We start from the raw sequence: 23,898 nt of genomic DNA on the forward strand, positions 1-23,898 counted from the left end.
GTCCGTTCTTAACCTGAAACTGTTTTTAACCTGAAGCACCACTTTAGCTAATGGGGCCTACTGCTGCCACGCGCCACCCTGTTCTCATCCTGAAGCAAAGTTCTTAACTCGAGGTACTATTTCTGAGTTAGCGGAGTCTGAAGCGTCTGTAACCTGAAGTGTATGTAACCCGAGGCACCACTGTAATAACGAAAGAAAAGCTACAGCACCACATAAGATTTTTGTCATAAGAAGAGTGTATTTAACAGATAACATACAATGAGAATGTTTGGAAGTCTTCTTTAAAACGTCAACTATTTCTTCTTCTTCTTTATTTTATTTTAATTTATTTATTTTAGTTTTTCATAAATTGTAGTGTCATGTATATTGTGAGGTATACAAAGATCTTCGCTTCAGTTGGCGTCATTTTCTTTTTTGTTACAAAGAAAAACAGAGAGTGTTGTATAAATGTATATTTTAAAAAATAATAAAGATTGAATACAAAATGGGGGGGGGGGAGGAAGAGGAAATTCCTCCCGCTTCTGGTTGGCCTGATTCAGCTGCCTGAAATGGTTGTTTTAGAATTAAAATGGGCAGGACAAAGCAAGGAAGCAATTACTCTCCCTTTCAATTCATCTGTCTTTGCCACAATGCGACTTCTCACATACTCCACCCTGCTGAACTAAATACTACAGCCCATATTTGTCTCCTTTCTGTACACACTAACTTGCTAAATCTCTTTCTTGCTCTTTCTCAGAAATGACTCAAACTATGAATCAGCACAATACATTCACAGGGACCGCTGTCCAGCTATCGGGCAATCCCTGAAGACATGTAGGTTGATATGGACGCATGCTGCTCATAGTACTCTCCTCTATTTAATGCCACCTCAAACCTTGACTATACAAAAATTGTCTATGACGTTGCCCTCTTCTGAACAAAAATACTGCCAAAGAAGGGATGCTATAACAATTTTCTTGCGAGTAAACTCCACTGAATTCAACGCAGCCTTCCTTTGCAGTATACCTGTAAAGGAATACACAGCAAAGTAGATCCAGTGCACTTACATTTGGAGTATATACTGGAGGATACTTTTGAGTAAAATATAAATAGGCCAACAAAAAGTGATACGCATCTGATCACCATGATAAATATGGACTTTCCCTCCAGAACTCTTAAAAGCAGGTGGTGATAGGGTATAATGAATGAATGACTGAATCTTTATTTGCGTCAGCCATCGGCCATAGCAATAAAACCACAATATGATATACAAAGAATTTTTTTAAAGTCAATTACAGTATATAAAATACATTTTAGGGTTTTGATTCAATAATCAAATAGTGGATCTTACTCTAATTGCCCCAGCTAAAAACTTTGCAAGGTATAATTGAATGTTAAGGGTATAAAGGTAAAGGGACCCCTGACCAATAAGTCCAGTTGCGGATAACTCTGGGGTTGGGGTGCTCATCTCGCTTTACTGGCCGAGGGAGCCGCCGTTTGTCATGTGGCCGGCATGACTAAGCCGCTTCTGGAGAACCAGAGCTGTGCACGGAAACGCTGTTTACCTTCCCAATTTATCTACTTGCACCTGACGTGCTGTTGAACTGCTAGGTGGGCAAGAGCTGGGACCGAACAACGGGAGCTCACCCCGTCGCGGGGATTCAAACCGCCAACCTTCTGATTGGCAAACCCTAAGGCTCTGTGGTTTAGACCACAGTGCCACCCATACCCCTCAAGGGTATAAACTGTGGCTGTTATAAAACTTAGAGATAAATGATAGTTAAAGTCCTCCTGCATAGATACTATTTAAAAAAAAACTGATGTCAATTGATTTTTGAATATCAGTATGTGCCAATTTTGGGGTGAGAGGGAGGTTTTTTGTGGGTGTTGTAGCTAGAAAATAAAGGATTGAGCTTCTACTCCCCACATGCCGCAGTGGAGACTGGGTTTCCAAGCTTACCTTTTCTCAGGCATGTACTTGAAAAAAATACATGCACAGACCCTGAAAATTGAGATATGTGGAAAACCTGCTCTTGGTGCCCCTGACTTTAGAGGAAAGCCAAATGCTGACAGGAGACGGGGCCTTCTCTGCACTGGCACCCTAGTTGTGGAACTTCTTCTCCAGAGAGGTCAATTGAATGCCTTGTCTATGAAGTGGTAAGTAATAGATTTAAACATTTTTGTTTGCTTATTTCCCCAGGCATTCCTAGCTTAGTAACTAAAGATTAGAATCATACTGACCAGTTAACCGAGCATATTCCGCATGCCTTCTCAAAAATAAGTCCTGTTGAATTCAACAGCATGTACTCCCAGTTAAGAGTGTACATGAACACTTTCAACTGAGGAAGTCCTGCTGATCACAATAACTCATGCTACTGCATAGACTTGCACAGGACTGCACAGTTAATTGCTGTTTTTACTAGGATAATTTTGTTTAATGCTACTTCTTACGCTTTTACGTTTTTTATCAGTTGTTGTTTGGGTTTTATTTTACTGATCATGGTAATTAAATGATTTTATCATTATCCAATTTGGAAATTGTGCATCTAGCAGAAAATTGGGTTGTAATATTTTGAAATAACATAATAATGAAAAAGATCCCTGCTCCAGAGGTTAGGACCTGATTCAAGTTACAAGAAAAGAGATTCTGACTAAACATCAGGAATAACTTTCTGACACTGAGAACTGTTCAACAGTGGAACAGACTCCCACAAGAGGCGATGGATTCTCCTTCCTTGGAGGTTTTTAAGCAGAAGTTAGATGGCTATCTGTCATGTATGCTCTTCTTTACAATTATATGATTCTGTGAAATTGCTTCTAGATCCCACTTGTCATCAAAATCTCTCTGGACTTAATTCCCCACAGCTCATCTATGGATCTGATCCATGGCAAAAAGTGGCAGATTTCCTATGGATTCAAAAATCTTGTCTAAGAGAGACTGCATTCTAAACAGAGCATGGAGACCCACTGATGTGCCTCTCTTCTCTCTCCTCCTTACTATAGCCCTGATCTCTTAAGCAAAACCCCATCTGTTGATCAAAACCTGGTGTGCATAGATATGCATGCGAGCCACACATAAATACTTTTTGATGGTCTTATCCCTGAGCCCCAAGCATGACGTAATGGCTTGGTGTGGTTATTCATCTTTTCCCCAATATGTATACAGTCATACCTCAGATTACAGATGTTTCAGGTTGTGCAATTTTGGGTTGTGCACCGCGCTGAACCAGTACCGGAACGGGTTACTTCCGGGTTTCAGGACTTGCACAAGCGCAGAAGCGCTAGATCGTGCTTTGCACATGCGCAGAAGCACTAAACAGCGACCCGTGCATGCACAGGTGTGGCGCTGTGGGTTGCGAACGCTGCAGGTTGCGAACGTGCTTGCCACATGGATCACATTCGCAACCCAAGCTTCCACTGTACCATGGAACCACTTCGGGAAGGTGGGGCTAATCACACCTCCACACAGAGTGATCATCCCATGGCATACATGCACTATAAACCACACACACACACACAGGTTTGCAGGGACCTTTCAGGTCATCTAGTTCAGCCCTCCCGATCAATGCAGAAAATGCTCTGCAAGATGCAACTACAGCATCTCTGACAGATGGCATAAATACCTCCAGCAAAGGTGGAGAAACAAATAACAAATGCTCTCTGTCTTTCGTCACTGTCCTCTGGACATGCTTCAGTTCATCAATGCCCTTCTTAAAACATGGAGCCCAAAACTTTGCAGAGTGCTCTAGATGAAGCCTGGCCAAGAGCAGAATAAAATGGTCACTAGGCTTCTGTTAACACTGCCTAAGATTCCATTTGTAGCAGTCACATCACAGTACTGCCTCGTGCTAAAAAAAAAAATCAGTACTTTTTAAACGTGTCTGAACCAGTACATTCTGTGTTGCTGCTTCCTTGTTTCACAGGCAAAGAATGAGAGGTAACTGAATTTCACCACCTCTTTGAGACCTGTAGCCCATGAAGTCAATGACACTATCCACCACAAACTTTGGTCTAGGTTCTCCAAACAGCAAAGTGAAAAATACTTTTGTTTGTTTTCAAAGCATCACTCCCTAGCTCTTTATGCAGGCTCCATTGTTCCAAAACTATCACAGTAGGCTTGATGTAGGCTTTGTCTTAGTCCTTGATGTGGTGGGTGGACCACTTTAATAGTGCTATATTTATCTGCCTGCAGTCCTGTTCTATTTTATATCCAAATCTTTACTGACATCTTATTGCAAAACATTATCAAATGAAAAATTAGGGAGACGGAGCATACAGTATCTCCCAACTTATTTAAAATGTTTATAGCACTTCTTATAATCTGGAGTGCTAAGAAAAAAAGCTTTGTCTGGTTTGCAACAAACACACAGTCATTTCCAGCATCCTCATTAGGTCTTAATTATGCCATTATTTATTTTTACGTTATTGGTTGTTTACCAAACATAGTTCTATTGTAATGGCCCATGCTTCATAACTAGCAAAACTATTGTGATTACAAAATGAGTGCCCTAAATGCTATTTATTAACAGATAAACCTTGTGTAACCCTGGAATGAGGACATTTAATAGCACGAACACTACTTCAAAATCCCATTTTAAATAAGTCACCCAGACAGCTGTGCCTTTATAAAACACATTACAGCAGCACTCAGAGCCCATATGGCTCAGGGATATATACAAATTATACAATTTCTGCCATCTGATCAAATGAGGAGGACATTTTGACCCTAGAAATGAGTCAAATGCAAGTCGTAATTCAGCACCAACAGAGGAGATGGTAGTAATGCATCTTGACATCTGATCAAGAAACCTGGCCATTTGACCTCATCCACAGCCCCCAAGAGCTGCAAAGCACTGTATGTACCCTAGCTTCCTGAAAACCAAAATGCAAAGGAGGTGAAGATAAGAGATGCTGTGATACACATGCTGATGTGTCTGTAAGCATGCAGCATACAAATATATACATGAATACACAAAAATGCATGGCTGTTCAATTCTCCTTCAAAACTGACCTAAGCCTACTTTGCCTGTGCTAGGGAAGCTGTCCACACAATTCCCCTGATGTCTTGAATTTATTTTGTGTTTAAGGCTGCTTCGACACAGTGAAGACAAGAATCACCTCTGCCTAGAGCAGAAAGCTCTGAACTGACAGTTTTGACTGGACTTATAGCCTGCTCCTTCTCAAAATTCAAAACCATTGACATAGGGGCTTTGAAGTACTGCAGAAGATCCCACGTTCAATGCTCAACATCTCCAGGTAGGGGTATGAGAGACCTCAAAGTGAAACCCTGGGAACTTGATGCCAGCCAGTATATACAATGTTTAGCCTAAAAGGATGCAGTCCGGCACCACGGATGCTGCATTTATCTGAGCAGACCAGGCTGAGTGGTGTGCAAGCAGTGGCAAGGTCCCAGGAGGACAGACTTCAGCTATGTGTGCTCTGAGGTGCTTTCTAGCCCAGTTCGCTTCTGAACATGGAAGTGGGATCCAATCTTCTCCTTTGTCTCATTCAACAAAATGTCTCAGGGCTGGGAGTGAGGGCTGGAGTGACACGGTCATATATTCCAAATATTTCTACCATGGAGGGGGGCAGGGAATGGGTTAAACTTACAATTGCAACTGTACATTTTAAACAGCAAGGGTGGTGGAGGAGTAGCAAAACCAGCAGCTAAGTTCCTAGTACTTTGCCATCTGTTTAGAGGATGGCTTAAAAACCACTAAGAATGCAGAATTTTAAACACTGGCACAAACAGTGCTTAACTCTTGCTGTTGGGAAATAACTATTTTTGCCTGACAGCAAAAAATATTTTTTCTCTCAAAAAAGATTAAAGCGCCATTAAGGTTGAAGCTGATCTATTGGGAGGAGCATTGAATTGCCATTGTATAGTCAGTTCCTTTTCGTGCCAGAAGAAGCTTCACAAAACAGAGACTGAAATCTCGTTGGAGTTCTGTAGGGATTGCACCAGCACACGTATACACATAGAGGGTTGTTCTCATGGACTTATTTCAGGAATATTTGGATGGTTTAGCTTTGAGATACCGAGGTGCGCATGTCATTATTATTTTGGCATTGTTTATAATATTTAAGACTTCATGTATTCGGTGTTGAAATGTTGTAGAATATTGTTAATGAATTTTTGTAAACCACATTCATAGTTGTTTGGTTTGTGATTTATCAACAAAGACAGCAAACAAAAAGTGAGCGCCGTGTCCAACTTGCAGGGTAGAACCAAATTCAGTGTATGAACAGTAAAAGAAACCCTCACCAGTTTTGCCTAATCTCCCTTGCCATGTTTTGTTTCTTCTTCTTCATGTTCTCTCTTCCCACCCTTTTTCTTTTCTCTCTGGTGGGGTGATCTTAGTCATGGTGGTTGGTGGGGAGATTACTGCTGTTGTATTGCAGTAAACTGGCTCACCACAGTAATACTGTACACTGTCTCGGTTTCTACCTTACTATCATGTTTAACAACTGCACAAAATGCATGAATACTGGTATCCAATCTACATTATTTGAATTCTCCTCTGACCGTGTGTGTGTGTGTGAGAGAGAGAGAGAGAGAGAGAGAGAGAGAGAGAGAGAGAGAAAAGAAAGAAAGAAAGAAAGAAAGAAAGAAAGAAAGAAAGAAAGAAAGAAAGAAAGAAAGAAAGAAAGAAAGAAAGAAAGAAAGTGATTAGGGTGACGAATGACACCCTGCCAACTTTATTAGACACAATAGATCTCTCACTCATCTCCGGGGTCAAATGGCCATGGCCGTTTGATCACATGTCAAGTTTCATTAATACTGATGCTCCTGTTGGGGATTGCATTACATTTTGTATTTGACTCATTGTGAGGGTCAAATGCCCTTCTGATTCAATTGAACAACAGGAATTATTTTCATGCAGCAGTTGTGTGCCGCTGTGACTAAGAGTCTGTCAGCATTTCTATTATGCTATATGCCTTTGGTGTTCACAGGATTATTTCTCAGTTCAGACAGACTGTTGTTGGCGACTGAGCTAGACATTTATAGTCCAGAATCACACATTTTAAAAATAATTCCAATGGAAATGGAAGATTTGTTGTCTTGCAGCCTGGTCTTTAAAAGCTTATCAGAGTGTAAATTCTCCTTCTTTCACTGTAACTTACTTGCAAGGAAATGCCCTTATCAGTTCACAGCCTTCAAATGCATATTTTTCAAATAAAGGTTTCTGTATCATCAGCTAATGTATCATACTGTCCACAAAGAGGAATTGAGTTGGCCAGAAAAGGGGTACAGGATATTTCAGAAAGCTAAGGCTACTTTCAGTGAAGACATAAAAAGACCTGTTCCTATCTGCATCACAATGTGGATGAGAAAACTTCTATACCAGGAGTAGACGTCCAAATATTTGTTGGACTAAAATTCCCATCACCCCAACCATTGGCTATGCTGGATGAGGCTGATGGGAGTTGTAGTCTAACAACATCTGGAGGGCATCACATTAGCTCGTTGTTGTTCTATACCATGCAATGGTAATGAGGTTTGTGTTGGCTTCATCACATTTGATCATGGATGTGCAGCTGACCTCAATGCCCATTGGACATTGTACCATTCTTTATCCAACACCAGTAGCCACATGTGCAGCTGTAATTACTATATGAAGGCACCCCTCCACCCTCCCCACCATGCCACAGTATGTAGACTTTTGATACAGAAAATAGACCTATATGCAGAACTATACATGAGTTGATCTCCCCTATTGGATCAGTAATAGAGAACATTGTATGAAAATCTCAGGTGCAATTTCTGGCATCTTCAGGTAGGGCTAAGAAGACCCCTGTCACAAATCCTGCAAACCCACTGTCAGTCCAGGTAGACAATGCTGAATGACATGATCTTTTTTAATTCCAGGCTGCTTCCTGTGCTCCTATGCATCCTATCTGTATTTATATGTTCGGTATTTTATCTGCTTACCCCAAGAAAATGGTTTCAAGAATCAAATAATTTCAATCTTGCAGAATTAGCATGAAGAAATGTAACATATATAAGACACAAATTGTGATAAGAGGAATAATCAGGGAGTGAGGTGATTTGCCCACTGAACTGTATTAGAAAAACTTAGCTCATCACCGCTACACATCCAAGCTTGTCAATTTATTTAATTCTCCACCACATCTTTAGCTACATTAGCAGTGGGGAGTGTGCAACATTTTCTGACTAAAAGGAAAGAAAACACACCACATTGATGAACTGCTGGATAAAGAGTTAGCAATATGTTAAAACCCTCTGGGAAAACTGAGTGATATTCTTGTGTGTGCTATAGAGTCATAGCTGTCATGATTATTTACTCCCCTCTCAAATGAGATTCTGAAGATGTGTTCCTGATGTTTTAATGCACTTACGTAGGGTTAGACAAGGTTCAACAAACAACAAATGATATATAGAGTGCTTGTTTTAATACAATGTGTATGTGATTAGCAATGATGTTATGACCAATGCAATAAAAGGTGCTTTGGTAAATAAACAGCAATGTCAAAGTAAATATTGGCAAGATTGCAAACTAATGAGGGTGAGAACAGGAAGCCAAAGCAAATTTTATCATACATTGCTGCTATTAAAATAAAAGGAAACACACTTTTATGTGGGCGGATGGGGGGGGCAAGTGCTAAGAGATCTAAACAATATACCTTTTTAAAATGATATATTTTCTATTAGAATCAAAAGTAATATTTTTAAGGCAGTTTAAAGAAGATGAGTCATTCTAATACTTGATTCATATTATCACAGTAGTCACCTGCAATTTTATCCTGCTATTAAGCCCAAAAAAGAAAAAAATAAAGGCATCCCACAGAGGAGTAAAAAGTTCCTGGTGTTTCAACAGAGCTTGCAGTTCTATCACTCTCCCTCTCACACATCCTGATGGAACAGCTGCTATAGATCACAGCTGAGGTTGCAACCTAATGCATCTACTGGTTTGCAACCCAACTATCCTAGCAACCTTGCTGCTGATCTCACATATGAATTAGCTCTTAGAACAGTTATTGATGCACCAAAACCAGAGATTCCACTGTGCCTCTACATTCCACAGTCCAGTGGATGCATCATACTTGTGCTCTACCTGCAGCTAGGGAAGAGGTGGCAAAAACCCATACACACTAGGTTGTGGGCAGGCCTATCAAACCTTTCTCCCCTTACATTTGTGATGGTATGGTTAACATTGCTTCACTGCAAGGTAAAGAAAGTCTATTCACACAAACAACTAGTCAGTTGTGTTTCAAGCAGCAACCAGGCTATTGATCAGATATATTAACAGTCTAAAGTTAGGGAATATAAGACTGCATTGTTTTAGTGTGGGACAGTGAAAAAGAGTTTGGATTTGATATCCCACTTGATCACTACCCTAAGGAGTCTCAAAGCGGCTCACATTCTCCTTTTCCCTTCCTCCCCCACAACAAACACTCTGTGAGGTGAGTGAGGCTGAGAGACTTCAGAGAAGTGTGACTAGCCCAAGGTCAACCAGCAGCTGCATGTGGAGGAGTGGGGAAGCGAACCCAGTTCACCAGATTACGAGTCCACCGCTCTTAACCACTACACCATACTGGCTCTTCTTTTTATACATTCTGATGTCTTTTTAGCTGATTACTTTGTGTTTACTCCACTTGTTTTCAAACTTGAGGTGGGGGGGGAGTGGGATATAATATAAACATAAACAATAAACTAATTAAGTTCAGCCACACACACTCTTATGACCACATAGCTTGTCCGCTGAATGCTGGTGCATGGGTTCATATAACTGTGTGTTGGCATCTGTCTGTCTTGTCTCCCAAGACAGAAAGATACCAATGCACAGTTATATGACCCCATGTACCAGCATTCAGTGGACATCACAAATGATCAGATTGTAAACTTAGAATAAACACATTGGGAACTTATCTGTGGAAGTCTTATTTCTATCTGATTTCTACCACAGCCTCTCTTCATAAGCATTAATCTTGATCCACAAATTCAAAGCAGTTCTGTTAATGGTTATTAGCCATGTCAAGTGGGACTTGCAACAAAATGTTGTGGCCTGGAGTGCTCCTGCTCCAGGTTTCAGCCAGTCAGCATTTCTTCTAGGAAATGCCCCCATGCCCCCCATTGATTCCAGCCCCTCCACACTTCAACAGTCAGAGAGCATTCTGTCTACTGAGCATCCAAAGTCCTCACTGGATTGTTTTAGCCAACCATCCACTTTGGGTTTCCCAGACCTTCCCTCTTATATATGGAGGGTGCTGCTTGTTGTTGTTGTTGTTAAGTAAAAAAAAGGTGTTAAAAGGAGGAAGTTCAAATCTTAGTTATTAATTGATTTTTTTAAAAAAAATAAACATCTTGGGTTGCACAAGAGTGTACAGCTTCTTCAGATTTTGCCCCCCCCCATTTGAAATAAATCTTCATACAGTAATACTACAAGCTTTCCAAACACAGGAGAATAGATTTTCACTTCCCCAAGGCATCTAGAGACTGAGCAGAAGAGATTAATGAAAAACAGAATCACAACGTTTTATCACGGAAAAAAGCAAGCATATTGTGACTATATAGTATGTTAGCTACATCAAGCATTCTTGCATGGTGGACATGTCGTATAGACTTGTTGTTAACCAACTTTCTCCCTTGTTGTCATTTTCTGCTTGCATATATTAAAAATAAATTTATGTAACCCCCCCATATATTATCATTTTACTACCCTTGTTAATTTTTTAGACAGTTAACATTTCCCCATTTCAATTCTTTGTTGTTGTTGTAGTTACTTACTACAAAGCACTCATAAGCACAGTAATTCCTGCCTATAGCACAGAAAGGAAGAGATAGAGGGCAATTGTGGAGGAGATCGAAACAATGCACAACCTCACTAACAGCAATGGTTAGCAAACAGATGATAGTGTACCATATGTGGCAGCCTCAAAGCCAATTGTCGAGTACTGCACAATGATGTGGACAACAGCTGGCAGACAACAAACCTGAATCCATAGCTAATGCCTGTAGCCACACCTAAAGTGGCTAACCTTGTGGTAAGACCAGTGGCGTAGCGTGGGTTGTCAGCACCCGGGGCAAGGCAAGTAATTTGCGCCCCCTAACCCGTGGATTTGCACCCCCTAACCCCCAGATGTTGCGCCCGGTGCGGCTAGCCCCCCCTGCACCCCCACACTACGCCACTGGGTAAGACCATCTACAGCACATAAAGCCCTCCTCAAGGAGTGGAGGGGGGGAATCTGGGGAAGCCTGCAAGACTTTTTAAGGAGCATTTTTCCCATCCGATATTTGTCCTATCCATGTCAAAGCCCTTATGAGATGCAGAAGAGCAGGATGCAACAGTGTAGTACAGAAGGCAAAGACCCTCAGAGCAGGGCTTTTATGGTGGCTGCCCCACAGAGATATGTCGAGATATGACTGGCGCCCACTATCAGCACCTCCTAGAAACAACTGAAGACATTTTTGTTCTGACAGGATTTCCCAGCTGGATAAATGTGTCTTTTCCACAAGTGTTTATTTTGTTTAGTTTTAGTTTTGTTTCAAATGTATCTTCTGGATTACTTATTTTTAACTGGGTTTCCTACCCCCACCCCATTTTATTGAGATAATTTCCCGTGTTTAATGAGATAATTATGTAGAAGATGGTTTTTAGTGTGTTGTTATTATTACGCCCAGTAAGAGAACTCAGAAAAAATAATTTCTAATGCATAATGCTCATACCCATTACAATTTTGGTCCACAAGAAATCCTGGGCACAACTGTTATTAACTGAAAGGTGAGGCAAGGGAGTTGAGAAGATGCTTCTCTCCTTTCTTAATGTGGTAATGTGCTGTAAGCAAAAAGCTGAAATGGAGGGATATTCACACAAAGTTCCTTGATGTATGTCTCCATTGCTTCCCCATGCACAACAAAGCCTTCCGCTTAAGACAAGCTCCTACATATAAAAATAATGGAAGCATAGATGACAAAAGTAAAAATATCTAGTTCGTTCAAAGAACAGGCTAGGCGCCATCTGTAATTATCCATGGAAAAATTATCAGATTAGATTTATTTGAATTAATAATACAAATGATGCAGGTGACCTTCATAAAAATCATACCTTCTAAGAAAAATGCTAGGAGAAACAATTTTTTGTAGCTTCTGAACCAGTAACAAACGTTAGAAAATGAATATATTGAAGATAAATTTTATGTTTCAACATTTTCCAATTATAATACCCAACAGTGCACTATGATATGGCAAAGGCTATTAAAGAGTTGTATTTCAGATCAAAAAAATAAACCCAACCAGAATAAAACTTAGCTTATCACAAGTTCATAAGGATTCTTGGCTGTGCTGAACATCAAGTGGTACCATAACTGACAGATCAGTTGACTGACATAAAAATTCAAACTTACCCATGTATGAAAAAAGTAGCAATAACATAATGTATCATTTTATGCCCTGTTTTAATAAGTTGATGAACATTAATGACAACTCTGGGTGCAATCCTGCTTGCTCCATACAGAAGGTGCAAGGGTCTATCAATGCCCTCCATTCCCACATGACAGCCCATGTTTTCCATGTCTGAGCATTTCCTTAAAGCAGGAGATGCCCTGGAATTTTACTCAAACTTTCAACACAAAGTCACTCTTGTCAGATATGGGAGCAGGGCCTTGTGTCTGGACCTGGACAGGAGGTGGTGGTTGCACAGTGCTTTCGTGTGAGGCTTATGCTTGACGTGAACACTTCATCCATGACAAAACTCACAGCAGTGATGACTGGGCACCCAACCAGAAATCATGATAGAGAAGGGGGAGCGATATTGGACTCTTAACTGAGCTCCTTTGTGCCCTGAGCTCCATGCTCAAGGCAAGTGAGATTGTGCTTTCTTATCATTAATGCCACACTTTATATTTCAAGAAAGTGTAAGAATTCTGGCTTTGAACTTAATGTTAACTTTAAAAAAAAATGGCACAGGGATTTTCACATACCTAGGAAGAGCTCTCCATAGACATGTCAATTTAACCAGTAATGATCCTGTTACCTCATAGGAAGAAATTGCTTTTAAAATAAATGATGAAAATGTTGGGCATGTGGAGCCCAGAAGGGTGAATTTTTCCACACGTGGCAAATACATTCAAAAGGGCTACAATTTTATTTTTTTTAATGACTGCAGAAAGCATAAAGGAGATGGCAGGGTATACTTTACTCCTAGACCCTTTAATTTACCTTTCCAATTACATTAAGAAAAATATTGCTAAAGAGGATAAAGAATTAATTATCAGTAGGGCCATCACAGCACGAATAATTTTGGTCCAATATTGGAAGTCTCAGAAGTGCCTGTCTGAGGCAGAATGGCTATCCAAATTATGATATACTGCTGTGCTGGCTAAATTAGGATCTTAATCAAGGGGTAGAGAACAAGGCAGATTACAAGACACTTGGGCTGTTTTTCTTTACTTATGGAGAGAAAAGAATAGGTGTCCAGAAAGGATAAAAAAAAAATAGTTTCATTAATTTAGAATATTAGAATTATTCCTAAATGCATATATTTTCTGGAGCTTTTAGAAATGATTAATTATTATATCCATCATTGGGTGTTTCTTTAGATGCTGCATATTTCCTTCTGTCTTTGGACATGTACTGTAAGAGGGTTATCATTTTGCTTGTTGCTATGTTTTGCTTCCCAAGTTTTTTGCTGCTGTTCTATTGGGTCTGTTCAATGAAGGTCTACCAGGCTTGCGTGTTGAGCATGCTGCTTTATGGTAGTGAGTCTTGGACAATTTACACCCATCAGAAGCGATGCCTCAATGTCTTCCACATGTGCTGCATCAGGAAGATTTTGGGCATCACATGGCAGGATAGAGTCTCAAGCAAAGGTGTGCTCCCCCAAGCCCACATTCCCAACAGGTTCACACTCCTGTCTCAGCAACATCTACGCTGGTTTCGTCATGTCTACTGAATGGAAGATGGCAGGATCCCCAAGGATGTACTCTATGGGGAACTAGCTTCAGGCCCCAGGCCCATTGACAGACCAACTCTGTGTTACAAAGATGTTTGCAAATGAGACATGGAGGCTGGCAACATTAACCCCGCCATGTGGGAATCCCTTGCAGATGACCACAGCACCGGAAGACAATCAGTCAAGTTGTGTAGCCCAGCAGTGACCAAAGAAGGAATGGCTGCTGGGAGGAGCACAGAAAGCAGATACACCACAGTATACCAGCATCAGCACAACCAGACACCTTCATCTGCCCCAGACGCAACAAAACATGTCTCTTCTGTATCGGTCTCTACAGCCCCAGCAGGAGCTTTAACTCTCCAGTGGTTTGACTTCATGCCTGAAGGAGAATTCTTCCCTTGTCTCCCAAAAAAGATGGATGCCAGCAACTATAGAATTTTGGATGGTTCTTCTTCTAATATAAATCATCGAGACAGCAATTAAGGCTTGTATTTTATTCTACCTTTTTAAAAAAGAAGAAGACTGACGTTCGGTCAGTAAAAATAATTTCAGAATTAGTCTAGCCTAGCCTAGCCTTCTCCTGCTTTGCATGCACAGGGAATGTTTTATACTGAATATTATTTGGTCCTGCTTTTTCTGATTGTTTGAATAAGCCCAAACAATCATAAGCATAACGTCATTATACGGTTTAGTCAGTAGGTGGCACTGGTTTTGCCTAGTTTCCTGACCCATAGTTTAAACAAACCACAGTTCCCAGGTTTTTACACCATGGGGATTGGAGAACTGTGGTTCATTCAGAATCAGAATCGAAAGCTTCTGATCTCTTTCTCACCGGCAAAATGAAAAGAGTGACAGGGGACCACATGAGCCTTAAATTCGCTGCAGCTCATTTGCACAGTGGGAAATTAGCTTTTCTGCTGACAGAATGTAAGGCAGATGGCCTTAATTTTTTATGGAGTCTGTAGAATTAAACACAAGCCTTAATTTCTCCAAAAGGAAGAAATTACTCTGAGATTTAGAAGGAAAAGCCAGCAGGTTGCTCCTACTGCTCATGAGCATCTTCCACCTGTGGGGGTTGCCTCACTTTGCCAAATGGTAGAGCCAGCCCTGGCCTAGAGTCCAATGAGACCTTAGTTTGAGCCCTCTGTATTATTGCCACCAGGTAAGTTTAGAGAGAGAGAGAAAGAGAAGAGGGTAAGAGTAGAATGGCAGTCCTGCAAGTGTGTGTTTCTTTAAGCGTGGGGAAAGATAGTTTAAGCAGTTATGAGCCAGGCTTAGGCACCAAAGGCGTCAAGGCCCAATTCATAATAGGCCCAGTTTAACAAATTTACTGTTCAAATCCCATGGAAAACCAAGCTCACGCTTATCACTAGTTGTTCTTTCTGGGTTAGTTTAGTTGAACGCTGTAAGCCCAGTCTTTCTGCCTCAACAATGGTACCGAATGGTAGCAAAATCAGCAGCAGCAGCAGCAATATAAAGCTGGTTGAACAAGCTAACAAAGTAAACACCATAAAAAAATACAGCAGCAACGAAACAACCAAGTGGAGACCAAATTAAAACCAACATCTTAAAAGCAAAACCTCAATGGAAAGCAGCCTTTTCACTTTCCATTGGAAGGTAGAGGGAAAGGGGTCCACGTCCCTTCAGTCCACCATGTTACTGAGAAGATAACTGCCCTTTAGGCCCTCACGTATGCACGCATGCTTTGTGTACATTTATACATGCTCTGTTTTTACAGAAAAATTAAGTGTGATGAATACTTAACAATAATCACAAAACCATAAAAAGCAGCAGACAATTTCAGCATCAGAGAATAAAACAGCACAGAAAAAATCACTGAAAATAGACAAAAGATCAAAGATTCAGTGGATTCAAATGCATTGTAAAATAAAACAGTCCTAACATGGTGCCAGCAGCCCCACTCGGGAGGCATTCGATAACCAGGGTGCAAACGTGGAAAAGTCCCTGTAACATTAAAAAAAGTGTGAGAGAGCACCCGCCACGGGGAAAAGAGCATACTGTTTCCTGTTTCAGAAGACCATTCAACAAAAAGATGTGTGGGTGCAGCCATGAGAACAAGAAGTGCAAAACACCGTTTCAACATTTACAACAATATATAAACCCATCATTTGTCTTGTGTTATTTTCCCGGCCTTATACTGACTTGGGATCTTTAGTGCTATACAGATATGAAAAGAAAGAGGCAATGGCTTCTGTGATGGGCTGGTGTGAAATCATTTTATAATCATAGAACTCATGAGCCCAAACTGCCCAAAAAAGCCATTGGTAACAGCCCTAATAGGACTGCAACCTTTAAGCAAAAGGGCCCTTTCCCCAGCAATTTTTAGCAATACTCAGGTGCAAGATAAACATATATTTCATCAAATTTGAAGAGCAGATATGGATATAAATTGCATTTCCATCTTTAAAATTACATTAGTGGTAAATGGGAAAGAATCATGTCCTCGTTTATATACATTTTAAAAGTGGTCATTTACATGTTTGAGTGTGTACGTGTTCTTTGTATCCAAGGTGCAACCCCTGAATTTTGTGCAAAAATTATTGCATTCTAAGTAGTGATCCCAAACTACCACATGGAATATCACCACACTAGTTATTTGAATCCCTTCATAGTTTTCTTTTGTCTATCTTGCTTCTCCATATTATATTCTGCATGGCTAGATGAGTCATCCTGGCCCTTGGACTGGGATTCTTTGACCTTTCTCCATGCATTAGTATGTAAAATTATTGCTTACGTTTCCCCAACAAAGAATACTCTGAGCATCTAGCTGCTTTCATTATTCATGCTCTATTAATAATACACTTTGAGTTTCATTCAGAGGTGTACTAGGAAACTTCTGTTCCCAGTGACCTAAGCAGTTTCAGTTCAGATGCTAATGAACTTCTTTTATTTGGCCTGACCTTGATAAGCAACAAAACAAAGAGTTGACTAGCTGTACCAAGCCCGGTGTTTAGACATTGGAGTTTTTCAGTATTTCTCTAGATCAGATCTTTTGTGTGGTGACAAAATAGAATTCCTACAAAAGAAACATGGAAATGTGCACCAGTTTTTAGGAATAATTATCAGCATATTGTTTCACCCTCATACCCAACACCAACCCCACTTGGACAACCATGTGCTTAAAAATAAGATTTAAAAGGCTAGCCGGTCTGCTGAGGGCAAATTATATTTGGCAATCACTCATAGCCAAGTAAGATTGTCTTCCATGAACAGTCTTAACAGTGAGTCCGTAAGTGACTGTGGAGGACAATTCTGGATCCACACATCCTTCCACAGTGGGGACATAGGTTTCCAGGTGGAGTTAATCATGGTGAGGGTTTGCCAAATGTGCCTTCCTCTTAGCACGTTTCTCCCTTTCCTGAGTTTGAGCATCTTCAAAGTCCATGACACCTTTGGTAAAGGCTGTTCTCCAGTTGGAGCACTCGCAGGCCAGTGTTTCCCAATTGTTGGTGTTTTTACTATTTTTTTTTTAGATTTGCCTTGAGAGAGTCCTTAAACCCTTTTTGTTGACCACCAGCAGTCCACTTTCCATTTTTAAGTTCAGAATAGAGTAGTTGCTTTGGAAGACGATAATCAGGCATCCGAACAACATGACCAGTCCAATGAAGTTGATGTTGAAGAATCATTGCTTCATATACCCAAATTGAAGTAAATGGGATTGTGTCCATGTTTAAAGCACAGTATGTAGCTGGAGGAATTGACCTAGTGGTAGATATCCTTGTATCCTTTGGAATCCCCTCCCATGAAAAACCTATGTAGCTACCACTTTTTTTTTCCACTTGTGCTTTCAGAAGTTGAATCTGTAAACATGCTCTGCTGTTTGTTTATTTTGCCTTCATTGAGTTTTTCATGTTTCATTACGTTAGGATCTTTTATGATCTGAATGTTTCTCATGTTTATTGTGAACCAGTTTGGAAATTTACATGGAAAAGTGGTATTAAAAAAATACCACAAATAGGTAAATGAAACCATGAGGACAAACAACATTAGCAAACCTCTTTTTCATAGTGTGGGGAAGGGTACTAAACTGAGCCCTTCTGTAGCCTTGCCTGAGTTAGCAGACTGTAAGTCAGAAGAGATGCTACCTCTTTATCTGGGAGTAGGCACCACTGAATTCAGCAAAACTTACTTCCAAGTAGACATGGTTAGGATTGTGTGGTAAGGAAGGAGATCTGCACATACACAGGCAAAGGGGTGACAGGGGCAAACGCTGCTAATAATTTGCCTTATAGGTGTTAGAGGTTTCTAGCTTCACCTGAAAATACTAAATTTTCCTTCAAGTCCTTTCCCTGTTGTTTTTATTTAGACTGTGTGTGAGTACTATGCTGTTTTATTTACATACAGTGCCCATGTCATTTAGGCATTTTGACGAATATTAAACCATTATGATGATAACTCCACAAGAAGCTTGGAAAGAGCAGTCAATGATAAAAAGATTTGAAAAGTATTGGATGTGACACGCCCTGAACAGATGGAAAGGGCTTGTGTCCCTTAACCTGCTCAACTGCTTTGCCTAGGGCTCCCTTACGCACACATAACTGACGTTAGGTAGAAAAAAATGTTTTGTATAACCAAGGTAATGGGTATTTTATTGAATGTGCTAATCATTAACTTAGGGAATGTAGAATGCAGGTTTTTGTTTTGAACACTTTATTATGGTGTTATGACTTTACAATTAATAGTTAACTTTGTCACTTTGTTTCTTGCCCTTTGAAAAATTAAAAGCTTTTCTTCTGGCAGCAACTGGAGTTTTTCCAATCTCTAGAAACTTCTGACTGGATATATGTCTCACTTCACCATATCTGACAAGCTCACATATTGTACGTCTGAAGGTGAGCACTCGTTTTTCTTCTTGTCTTTGGTTTAACGTTACTTTTACATCATGGTCAATCTCTGATCTACATGTGAAGCAAACACTTCACTTAAGAATTCAGATATATGGCCAAGACAAGATGCCTGCCAGAGTAGTCAAGAACATATTGCAACCTTGCCCCAGAAAGCAGATATCAGCATCCAAGAAAGAAAGATTACAGCAGTCTTTGCCTAGATATAAATCCTTTGTGCAGGATTATACTCTGCAATGTTTATTGCTGTGCATTTCTGTGACACAGACTGATAACTTACAATATGCACTGAGTACTACATTATGCGGAATGCAGTTTGTAGTCTTTTCTCAAACCTCCGGTGGAGCGATCAAATTTACTGAAGACAGTGAAGCACGCTTGCAAAGATTTGCTGCCTATTTACTCAGCTAAGCCAGATGCATAGGAACACAGGATGGTGCTGCGTAAAAGAAAACCAATCATAGGATTGGAAAGCACTTCAAAGGTCATCTAGGGATGGAGGAAGCTGCCTTACACAAGCTGAGTATTGCCTACACTGGCAGTGACTCTCCAGGGTTTCAGAAAGGGGACAATCCCATCCCTATCTGAATTGTACCTGAGACTTTCTGAATGGAAAGTAGATGCTCTACTACTGAGCTATGGCCCTCCCCCATCACAAATGTCTCTGGGCCTGATTCCAGTACCTTGAATAACTTTTGCAGGAGGGGAGTCTGAGGAACTGAGACATATAGCGGTGACAAGAAATGAAGTTTCTGGCCTAATGGACAAAATAAAAACTGAAAAATCACTGGGACTATGAGAGTTCTCAGAGAATTCAAATGTGGAATTGCTCATCTTCTCAAGATGACTCGCCCCTCAAAGAAGCCTCCGCATCTGATGACTGGAAAGTTACCTATAATTTTAAAAGGGGTCTAGGGCAGGTCCTGGCAATTAACAGGCCAGTTAGATTAACATCCGTCCTGGGAAAACTGGAGTAAAGTTTTGTTAAAGATAAAATAGCCAAGCATGTAGAGAAGAACAAGCTGGGGGTCATCCGGCAAAGCTGAATGTTGAGAGATTCAGGACAGAGAAAAGGAAGGAATTCTTCACACAAAACAAACTGTGGAAGCCTCTACTACTAGATGTCGTGGTGCCTGCCAACCTGTATAGCTTTAAAATGGGATGGCGAATGAGGCTACTGCTGGCTTCTGGTCATTATGGCTATATGTTGCCAAGGAATACTAGCCATTGTTGGGGGGAGGCTGGGACAGCAGGAGCGGTTAATTCACTGGTGTCATGCTTTGGGCATCACAGAGGCATCTCATTGGCCACTGAGGGGAAGAATGTTGGACTATACGGGCATCTGGTCTGATCCAGCAGAGATGCTCTTATGTTCTTAGTAAGGTGCCACAAGGCAAAAAGAGCATCACAAGTAAGTGCAATGAAAATGATGTCAAGCAAGCCGACCGGTCTCAAATCGTGAATCCTCATTTGAAATGAATTTCAAAGCTAACCCTGTGTGAGAGATCAAATGTATAACATGAGAAGTATGAGTGTGCCTTTCCTCCAGTATGCGCCGGCTTTTCATAGGGTAGTAAAGGTTAAAAATGAAACGAGTCTTCCTCTATAAACGCTGTTCTGAAATGGTAGAAAACCTTGCATAGCCTTTGCAGACATTTACGGGGAAGGGGACATTTGAGGTGCTATTTGACACCTCTGCACTATGCCGTGTCCTTAGTAATGCACAAGCAATTTAATTACAACTAATACAGGACAGCACACAAGCAAATAATGAGCATTGTTTGATACCCTGCATATACACACAGCCCACAAAGATTGTTACGTTTTACCTGATTTGCTGAGAGGAACTCCTGGTTATTGTCATTCATTCCCATATACATGTTCTCTCCGTCAAACTGGAAAGACAGAAGAAACCAGTGGTTATCACTGTAGCCAGGAGAGCTAGGTTCTGCTGCTACTTTAGGCGTTTTCCAAGCACTTTCATTCCAAAAAGTTCCATTTTGCCTGAAAAGGGTGAGCTCATACTGACTCTCCTGCCCAAAGCAAATTGGGTTGTGTACACCAACTTTCCCATGGGTGCTCTTCATTAACATGGACAAGCACATGACCCCACACATTATGCACCTATAGAGAGGCATCCTGAGATTGCATGTCCCATGTAATCAAGGCTCAGTTTGCACCTACTGAATGAGACTCCTAAGAAATAAAAAAAATAAGACACACAAGAAGAAGTTCTGTAGATCCCACTGTCAGAAAAACAGAGTGCTCCACCACCTTTTATCACCCATCAGGATTTGGGGTGATGGTCAAGGAAGCTTTACTCAGAGTAGACCCATTGAAATTAATTAACAAAACTGAGGTCCACAAATTTCAGTAAGTCTACTCTGCATGATTTTACACCCAAGGATGCACACTGTCCCCTCCCCCACATGTTGCACCTGACATTGTGGGGTAGTTATTTTTGCTCTTCTCCCTTTGCTCCCCCCTCCACTGGGTCCCTGGAAACCTGATCCTTTAAGAAAGGATTCTACTTAAACAAGGGTATTCCCACCCCCTTCATTTTGCCTGCTCTATTCTTGTATTGGATTTCAAAAGGGGTTCATTCAACTCAGCGAGTGTTAGAGGCACAGTCTCTCCCATCTAACTTGATTATAGGTTTTCCTGTCATGGCTCCCCTGAGCCAGTTTGGAGCTGCTTGTAGGTGAACCAAATCATCCGCAGTGAGTTGTCCTAGCAGCTTATGATAGCCTATGGTGGGAAAGTACACTGCAACTTCCCACCTAGGAAAAAAATATACCTGTATCTTAGAGTGTGTTCATATTATTGCTTTTGAGTATAGTGAACTTGTTGTCTTCTGCTGCATTTCACAGCTCCCCCCTCCCAGCTGCTCACATCAGCAAAACTTCAATTCTTTTATGTCTGAGCACACACCAAGGGATGTTGAGCGGTGGGGGTGTTTCACACCATCGCTAGAGTTGGATTAGGAACAGCTTTAGGGCTCCAATCAATGTGAAGCTGGTTTGCGAAACAACGCAAAGCACAGTGGTACCTTGGTTTGCATACATTTTGGATTACAAACACATCAAACCCGGAAGTGTGTGTCCCAGTTTGCAACCTTTTTTTGAATTATAGTGCTTTTTTTTTTTTTTTACAAACAAAAATTTTTGGGAGGTCCCATTGGTGAAAGCGTGTCTTGGGTTACAACCAACAGACCTCCGGAACGGATTATGGTTGTAAACCAAGGTACCACTGTACAGGATACAGATGCATTTTGGAAATTATAATGTGAACATGGATGAAAAACCAATACTGTACTGGAAATGAGAGAACAGTAAATGGGAATGTGAACACTTCCTTCGTCTCCTCTATACAACTGATTTTCTGACTTCTAAAGATGTTACCCATGCCACTTGGAGAATGGCACTATTTACATCTCGGATTGTGTGTATGTCTGTGTTTCTGCTTGCCAATCCTTCCCTGCTACATGATACTTTGGGTTATCCTCCAACCAATATCTCTTGCAAAGTCATTTGGAAACAGAAGCAGCAGGCTTCCAACAGAAAACTGATCTTACAATTAACAAGAGTCCCTGCCCAAGACACAAAGTCTCAGGTGACCCTTGTCTCCCGAATGAAGGAAAGGCCCTTTGGCATACAAGGCTTTCTCAATCTAGCAGCTGATACTCAAATAGCTCTACTACGGGCACAAGATGCTGGGTGCAAACCCTTGTAATTATACAAGCCATATTGGATTATTTCTTACAAATTATACTTTCTGCATTAATTACAGTATTAAAAAACATGTAAACCTAAAAGGAACTGTGACAAAGATTAACCTGCGCTCCAGTTTTCTCTCCTGCTCACCTTTACTTATTTCTTTTGTCTCCCTCCTTTATTCAGCATCTTATCAGCATGAATCTGTCAAAACTGCTCGAGTGAAATCTTACTCATCTGTATTGCTATGGGGCAACGTTGCAAAAATTATGCACAGGTGGTGAAATATCACGTAAGAGTGCTTTGAACCGCAGAGACTGAGAATCTGAAGGAAATCACCAAACTTGTTCTGATTTCTTTCTCCAGTGCACGTTCTTATAGGGAAGGCTCCAATCTTACCTTCAGAACTGTGCAATGTAATAAAGCTTCTACAGTAAGCTCAAGCCAGACTTAAAGAACCCCTTTCTTGGTTACTTTATCTGAGCACCAGAAAAGGACTGGATGCCACAACACAGCTAGAGGTAGCTGATCTTTTGAATTATTATTCAAATCTGGGATTTTGAACAAACAAAAATATAAAACAGGTCAATGAAACTTTTTTAGTACATCAACATCACTGGTTGAAATCTGTAAGCTTCAGGCTTTAAACAGAATTCTTCTTTAGGCAATGATTTTGAACAAAGGCTGAAAGTCTGGAGCTATATGAAATGCTGGCAAACATGGGATCCTGCAACATGACTGCAGGTGCTGGGTGGTCTTTGCAGGGGGAAATTCTTGGGAGAAGTAGGAATGCTTATCTCATCCACCACATAACACTTCTCCCCATCCCCCAGGTACCATTCGCTGGAAATGTTGGGACGCAACCTAGCTTGTAGTAAGTACACCATACTTACTGCCTCTAGCTGTGTTTTGCATGGGGAGAATGCAGATAAAGGCAGGAAACTCCAAGCTTCCTAGACTGCTTTTCTGAACTACCATGCGCTAAACTGATACCTTTAGGGTTGCTGACCTCACTTCCTCCATCCCTTCCTTCTCCACTCATCCCACTATGAGAGAGAAGACATCTTGCGTGTCTCTACCGAGATGAAAGAATAAGTATGGCTCTTTGTACCTCCAACTTTGATAGAATTAAATTAGGAACTACCTAAATACGAATTTCCTTTAATAAATTTAGCTTTCCTGTCTTCCACACTAAAAATCAGAGTGAGACTGCATCTAAGGGCAAACATGTTCCTCCAAGATATTTCAGTGCAAAAGTTCAAACTTCTTCTGATGCATATAAACTCAATATGGCATCAGCTTTCCCATCAGCTGGACTCAGAGCCTGGAAACAAGTCTGTTTGGAGCGAGGGGTGGTAGCAGAAGCAAAAGAAGAAGGGTTTGTAGGAGGGCATTGGCAGGCAAGGAAAGGATAATAATTCCCTTCCT

General features: G+C 40.8%; 1 protein-coding gene across 9 annotated transcripts in view; it reads right to left on the reverse strand.

Moving 5' to 3' along the window:
* The window catches only part of TOX2 (TOX high mobility group box family member 2), a 251,651-nt gene that overhangs the window by 124,595 nt on the left and 103,158 nt on the right, over nt 1-23,898 (reverse strand). For all 9 annotated transcript variants that reach the window (XM_081916974.1, XM_081916973.1, XM_081916970.1 and 6 more), the window contains exon 2: nt 20,587-20,652. In XM_081916974.1, the coding sequence (XP_081773100.1) occupies nt 20,587-20,637 (51 nt within the window). In that variant the 5' untranslated portion in view covers nt 20,638-20,652. The remainder of the gene's footprint in view (nt 1-20,586; nt 20,653-23,898) is intronic.

The sequence above is a fragment of the Podarcis melisellensis genome (genome assembly GCF_964234715.1).
Source record: "Podarcis melisellensis genome assembly, chromosome: 6".
NCBI classification, from domain to species: Eukaryota; Metazoa; Chordata; class Lepidosauria; order Squamata; family Lacertidae; genus Podarcis; species Podarcis melisellensis.